Source organism: Protopterus annectens, chromosome 2.part0 (assembly GCF_019279795.1).
Source record: "Protopterus annectens isolate FY-2018-M chromosome 2.part0, PAN1.0, whole genome shotgun sequence".
Classification (NCBI taxonomy): Eukaryota; Metazoa; Chordata; order Ceratodontiformes; family Protopteridae; genus Protopterus; species Protopterus annectens.
In genome coordinates, this window is record NC_056728.1 from 1,841,059,568 (window position 1) to 1,841,066,657 (window position 7,090).

General features: G+C 39.5%; 1 protein-coding gene across 1 annotated transcript in view; it reads right to left on the minus strand.

Moving 5' to 3' along the window:
- Positions 1-6,149, minus strand: part of MRPL20 (mitochondrial ribosomal protein L20) — a 173,609-nt gene extending 167,460 nt beyond the window's left edge. The window contains exon 1 of the mRNA XM_044061875.1: positions 5,893-6,149. Coding sequence (XP_043917810.1) covers positions 5,893-5,979 — 87 coding nt within the window. The 5' untranslated portion in view covers positions 5,980-6,149. The remainder of the gene's footprint in view (positions 1-5,892) is intronic.
- Positions 6,150-7,090: the final 941 nt, after the last annotated feature.

Sequence of the window (7,090 nt, forward strand, 5' to 3'; positions counted from 1 at the left end):
GCACCTCCTATACCGAGCCAACAGATATTGCCAGTATACTGGCCAACAGATTCAATGCTAACTTTACCCCTCTTCACCCCACCAAAGGACCAATCACAATACCAGTAGATTGCCAGGCACCCAGTACTACTGCAGCACAGGTTAAAACAGCACTGTCCAAGGCGAAGAATACATCTTTTATGGGACCTGACAATATCCCTGGCTGTGTTCTGCATGAACTACAGAGTGAACTGGCACCTCACCTGTGTGCCCTGTTCAATCACAGCCTCAACTCAGGCTTTGTCCCTACCGAATAGCGCACTGCTACAGTCATCCCTCTCCAAAGGAGGAGAGGGACTACAGACCCTGGGAACTAATTGCCCCATTAGCCTGACAAGTCTGATATGCAAAGCTATGGAACGCATCATGGACCTAATAAACAAAGATATAGGGAACCTGCAAACTCTGGATCCCACACAGTTTGGTTTTGTGAAGGGTAGATCATGCCTGCTCAACTTCTTTGAGTCAGTAACCAGAGCTGTGGATAAAAGGTGGTTCATACAGCCTACCTTGATCTGGCCAATGCCTTCAATACAATTCCCCACTAAGGAATTATAGAAAAACTCACTAAGCTAGGCATCAACCCCTATATCACTAGGTGGGTTGCAAACTGGCTCACAGACAGAACCCACAGTTTGAAAGTAGCTGACTCCAAGTCAGACTGTCTACCAGTCAAGAGTGGAGTCCCACAGGGTTTGGTCCTGGGTCCTCCCTGTTTGGTATCTACTTCTCTGAAGTCCAAGCCAACACGAAGGGAGTCTGGCTGACAACGTTTACAGACTATTGCAAGTTGTGAGCCATAATTAACTCCCCAAATGATGCTGACATCCTACATAAAGGCCACACTGAAACCAATGACTAGTATCAGAACCATGGCTTTAAGCTCAATGCCAAAAAATGTGTCATCACCCCCTTTGGGAAAAACACGTTTCCTATGAATTACCACATTGATGATAGTCCATTTAACAAAGAAGGTGTCATAAGGGATCTGGGAACACAGATTGACAGCAACCTCTCTTTTGACCAGTCCTATGTGGCACATCTCATTACTAAGGGTTTTGCATCCAGGAAGAAAGAGGTCATTGTCTCTTCCTTCATAAGGCCAATCGAGTACAATGCCCCATTTGGCATGTACCTCAGTAGACACCTACAACAACTGGAGAGGCTGCAAAATACCTCACAAAGAGGATCTTAGGCCTTTAAACACTTGTTCTATATGGACAGACTCAAAAACCTCCAACTATTCTCTATCTCAAATCACCTACTTAGAGGCCATCTCTGCTTGACTTACAAAGCCATGTCTGACTCAGCTCCGTTAGAAATGCTACATCTAAAGAAATCCCAATCCCTCCACACTACAAGCTCCAGAGAATTCAACCTCATTACCACAAACAACAGAACAAGCTGGAGGGACAGGTTCATAACCCAGAGACTGCCCATGCTATGGAGAAGACTTTCCATACATGTCAAGCGGAGCTAGTAGCTCTCTTCAAGAGAAATCTTGATAGGTGGATGGGAAATAGAAAACTCACCCCAGGGATCACGCCAGTGGCTCTACTTGACAAAGGCACTGGGAACCAAGGTCAGGTGGCATGATGCCAGTGTAATCATGCCAGTGGCTCTACTTGACAGAGGCACTGGGAACCAAGGTCGGGTGGCATGATGCCAGTGTAATCCTATGGATTAGGTTTGTAAAGGCTCCAGGGCCATTAGCTTAGTACACACCTATGAACCTATACTGTATCAATTAAATGCATATACCATTTAATCCAGTCACCCAATATTTCTTATAAATCACATGTTAAAAACTCAAAACTAGAATTCATTTCATCTCATTTTCTACATGGTCTGTAATAATTTCACATACCAGTGACTAAATGGCACAATATATAAAAATTACTTACATAAATGAATGAATAAATAAATAAATAAATAAATAAATAAATAATCTGACATGCCAAACCATAAAAAGAATTCAAAGCTTGGCTGCCCTTGTTTTAGTGCACTAGCTATACAGACACTCTCATTCAATCCTGGCTTACAAGAGTTAACTCTGTGTTCAAGCCTGGTTTCCATGGCTCCACCATGGTTTATCTCTTACCCTGCCTACAATAAACAGAAACATTTTAAAGTTCAGATATTCTAATATGTGCCTAAATAGGATATTAAGCATTTTACAGATTTTAATGGTATATAATGCTCATATACTCTGTACTGTAATCTTTTTTTCTGTCTTACCCATATACAATGATTGGCAGAGATAAAACAATTTGCTACACATACCAGTTTTGAAGCATCAGAATTACAACTACCTGGACAACCAATGACTATTAAAAGCCTTCTATGACAATATTTGGATCTTCATGCACAGTGCAATGAAAACGTATTTACCCCCTTCCTGATTTCTTATTTTTTTTGCACGTTTGTCACATTTAAATGTTTCAGATCAAACAAATTTAAATATTAGACAAAGATAACCCAAGTAAACACAAAATGCAGTTTTTAAGTGAGGAGTTTATTTATTAAGGAAAAAAACCTATCCAAACCTACATAGCCCTATGTGAAAAGTAACCCCCCCCCCCCTGTTAAATCATGAAGTTAACTGTGGTTAATCACATTTTTGGGAAAGCTGAGTTCAATTTCACTAGCCACACCCAGGCTTGATTACTGCCAGACCTGTTGAATCATGACATCACTTTAATAGAACCTGTCAGAAAAAGTGAAGTAGGCTAAAAGATCCCAAAAAGGAAGACATCATGCCACAATCTAAAGAAATTCCGGAACAGATGAGAAAAAGTAATTGACATCTATCAGTCTGGAAAAGGTTACAAAGCCATTTCTAAAGCTTTGGGACTCCAGCGAACCACGGTGAGAGCCATTATCCACAAATGGAGAAAACATGGAACAGTGGTGAACCTTCCCAGGAGTGGCTGGCCTACAAAAATTACCCCCAGAGCACAGCAACGACTCATCCAAGAGGTCACAAAAGAACCCAGAACATCATCTAAAGAACTGCAGGCCTCATTTGTCTCAGTTAAGGTCAGTGTTCATGACTCAACCATAAGAAAGAGACCGGGCAAACAAATGGCATGCATGGCAGAGCTCCAAGGCGAAAACCACTGCTGACCAAATAAGAACATAAAGGCTGGTCTCACTTTTGCCAAAAAAAATGTTGATGATCCCCAAGACTTTTGGGAAAATATTCTGTGGACTGACGAAACAAAACGTTGAACTTTTTGGGAGGGGTGTGTCCCACTACATCTGGCGTAAAAGTAACACAGCATTTCAGAAAAAGAACATCATGGCAACAGTCAAACGTGGTGGAAGTGTGATGGTCTGGGGCTGCTTTACTGCTTCTAGACCTGGACGACTTGCTGTGATTGATGGAACCATGAATTCTGCTCTCTACCAAAAAATCCTGAAGGACAATGTCCGGCCATCAGTTTGTGACCTCAAGCTGAAGCACACTTGGGTTCTGCAGCAGGACAATGATCCAAAACACACCAGCAAGTCCACCTCTGAATGGCTTAAAAAACAAAATGAAGGTTTTGGAGTGGCCTAGTCAAAGTCCGGACATGAATCCAATTGAGATGCTGTGGCATGACCTTAAAAAGGCAGCTCATGCTCGGAAACCCTCCAATATGGCTGAATTAAAACAATTCTGCAAAGAAGAGTGGGCCAAAATTCCTCAACAATGATGTAAAAGACTCATTGCCAGTTATCGCAAATGCCTGACTGCAGGTGTTGCTGCAAAGGGTGGCACAACCAGTTATTAGGTTTAAGGGGAAATTACTTTTTTACATAGGGCCATGTAGGTTTGGATAGTTTTTTTTTTCCCTTAAGAAATAAAATCATCACTTAAAAACTGCATTTTGTGTTTACTTGGGTTATCTTTGCCTAATATTAAGATTTGTTTGATGATCTGAAACATTTAAGTGCGACAAAAATGAAAAAAAAATAGAAATCAGGAAAGGGGCAAATACTTTTTCATTGCACTGTATGTTATTTGCAATATTTGCATGCTCAGCACTTACCCATCCTTTGTCTTCCTGTACCAGTATTCATGTTTTACTACTGCTTTGCATTTAAAAAAAAAAATGTAGGTTTTTACTCCAGCTGCATGTAACTAGGTTCATTACCTCCTCTTATCAGGGAATGTTATGTTTCATACGTCTTCAATAACATTCCTAATGTGTGGTGCATCACGGTTGTAAGGTAAGACCATAGACGGTCAATTCTCTCTCTTTTTCCAACTTCTTTCAATGCTTTATTTCTTTACCCAAAACAGAACAAAATTTGTCCTTTGTCCCAAACCACAGCTCATTCTGAATTTTGTTAAATAGTTTACTAGCATACACTCATTCTGAAAACATATTAGAAAGCAGCTGTAACCCATCCTAAACAAAATAAGCAACCTGTACCAGAAGCTGCAGACACTACTAGAAGTTTAATATGTAAAGTTCCAGAAAATGTAGAGAGGACACATGAAAAATATGTAATCTGTAGACTCCAGATTGTATAAGTATTCAAATAAGAAAGTTAATATTTTAATGCAATAATTTAACAAGACAAGAACTACAGCATGTTCTATTTATTGTTGTTGTGAGGCTAGGTTTAGCTCACTAGAGCGTGTGGCTCGCAATGACTTGTCAAAGGGGAGATTACTATCTACCTGGGTCCCCAGATCTCTTATTACCTGTTCTGTATTAAGGGGGCTGCGACCTATGTGGTAACTCGTGGGTGTTTTGTTTTTACCCCAAACAGGATGACTATAATGTGGAATCTTACTTTTTTGTACCTTTTCCACCAAGCAACTCCCTCTTCAAGTCTGTACTTCATACTATTCTAGGAACCCCTGCACTTCCCTATTCATCTCACATCCTCTTCTAAAACATCTATCCGCATTATAACTTCATTCTAGTTATCTACACTATTTCCTTTGCCACCCACAACTACCAAACATAGCTCTCAATCTCTTGTCTCTACAGTCAGAGTAAGAAAGAATCTGAAACACAAGTCTTCTAATCAGGGATAGCTTTTAAGCATCAGTACTACTGATATTTAAACATTGATAAAAGATTGTTAATGCATTTTATAAAAGAAAATCTGCAACATTGCCTCAAGTCAGATTTTTACGAGTTCTTGATGAAAAATTTGAGTTACATTACTACCAAACATCTCTCAACGAATCAGGGACAAATCAACAAAATCATGGGCAATCAGCGTCAGTTTTAAAATATTAACACCATCAACTTCGGACAGAGACAGAATCAAATAATGTGAATCAATAAACATTTTCTGAAGTAAAACTAGTCTGTAACTCTAATTATTACCATTATTTATCAAGTGCAGTTCTCCACTTTTTCTCCAAAGGTCACCAGTTTTAGGAGGGATTAAGAGGGAAAGAGCTAAAACTGGAGTCATAATCAGGCTCTACTGAGAGATATGCTACCAAATGAAATTTCGTTACGTATGTTAACTATAATCAAAGAGTACATAAACCAACCACATTATTTTGTTTGCCATCCTTGTTGCACTTTTGTTCCAAAGCAATTCACAGATTCCAGCATGCTAAGCTCATGGCTCATAAACGTCCTTAAAAATCGTGTGCTTGGATACAGAACACTATTTCACTGCTGCTCACTTATTGGGCTTCACGCAATGTACAATTAAATCAGAGACGTGCCAAACAAAAACATAGGGTTACCAACTTCAATACAAATACGCAATAATACTACCAAAATACAGTGCAGTTTTCTTTTACAATGTGCACAGACATCCAAAAACGTATTGCAATTATATTTAACTCAAAAGCACATAAATGTTTTAAATTTTTCAAACATCTTCACTTACTCTGGCATGCTTCAAAACCTCTTGCACTCGCCAGTATCTGTCAGGTCCTCTGCTTCTGATCCAACATGCCAGGGTCAGAAACACCATTTTACTACACTTGGTCTATATGATTTTATGCTACAAGAAAAAAAAATTAGCCAGCGTTATTTTCTAGCACCTATCAACTTAATCAGTATTCTTTTGACTTCAAGACAGAGGAAACCATGTGAATTATTCTCCAAGGTCACATAAAGTAAATGCTTCCGGTTGCATTTAAACTCACGTGAATAGTCTTCGTTTGACTTTACCACCATCTGTCGTGTAAACGTTGCAAAGATGCTTTAAAAACCGGAAGTGCTGATGATGTGGTTTGAGTGTAGTAGATACTTATGGATGAAATAGTCTCAGTAAAAGCTTAAGTTTCTTTTCTGTACTGAAATTCACAGTAATACCCTTGTATAAATGTTAATTTGTGATTGAATAAAAAAATAAATGCATGACTACTAAAGAGACACAAGATCACTCGTTGGAATTGAATGCAGTCATACCTTCATTAAGCATTAATCAAATTATTTATTCGAATCCTTGACACCAAGTACGATGAACACTCATTAGGTAGCAACCTTGAGAGAGCTAGAATTTGACACGATCGACCAGTCATTTCATTTCACTGGTAGCTCCTTATCTCAGGACCAAAACATTCTTGAAGGTACCCTAGTGCACTTCTGAGCCAGTTTGTCTTCATTAGGTTCATAAGTGATTACCAGAGCCTATAATAGCTTTTTGAGGGACCGAGCAAATGTCAGATTGGAAGACCCTGCACACTTGGGTCAATCCCAGTCAATGCTACCCCTCATAAAAAAAATTTTTTAGTTCACACTACAAAATTTTAGTGGTAGTGTACACTGACCTGTAGCTACAATGTGCTTACATTACCACAGGCCTGTGTACCACACTATGTTGAGCCATTTCACAGAGGGAGATTCACATTTACTTAACATTTAGTTGCAATAAACACTACAATAATTCTATTCACAGGGCTTGACTTAAGGTGAAATGGTGCCATTAGCACTGCCTACTGTTTTCACCCACACACACATCCTCCAGCGCTCCCTTCTGTTCTTCCACCCCCACCCCACGGGCTCCCTACAACATGCACATTATTGTTTTCTTCCTTTTCTCAAAGATTGCCTTACTCTTCAGCTTTTTCAAGAAGCCA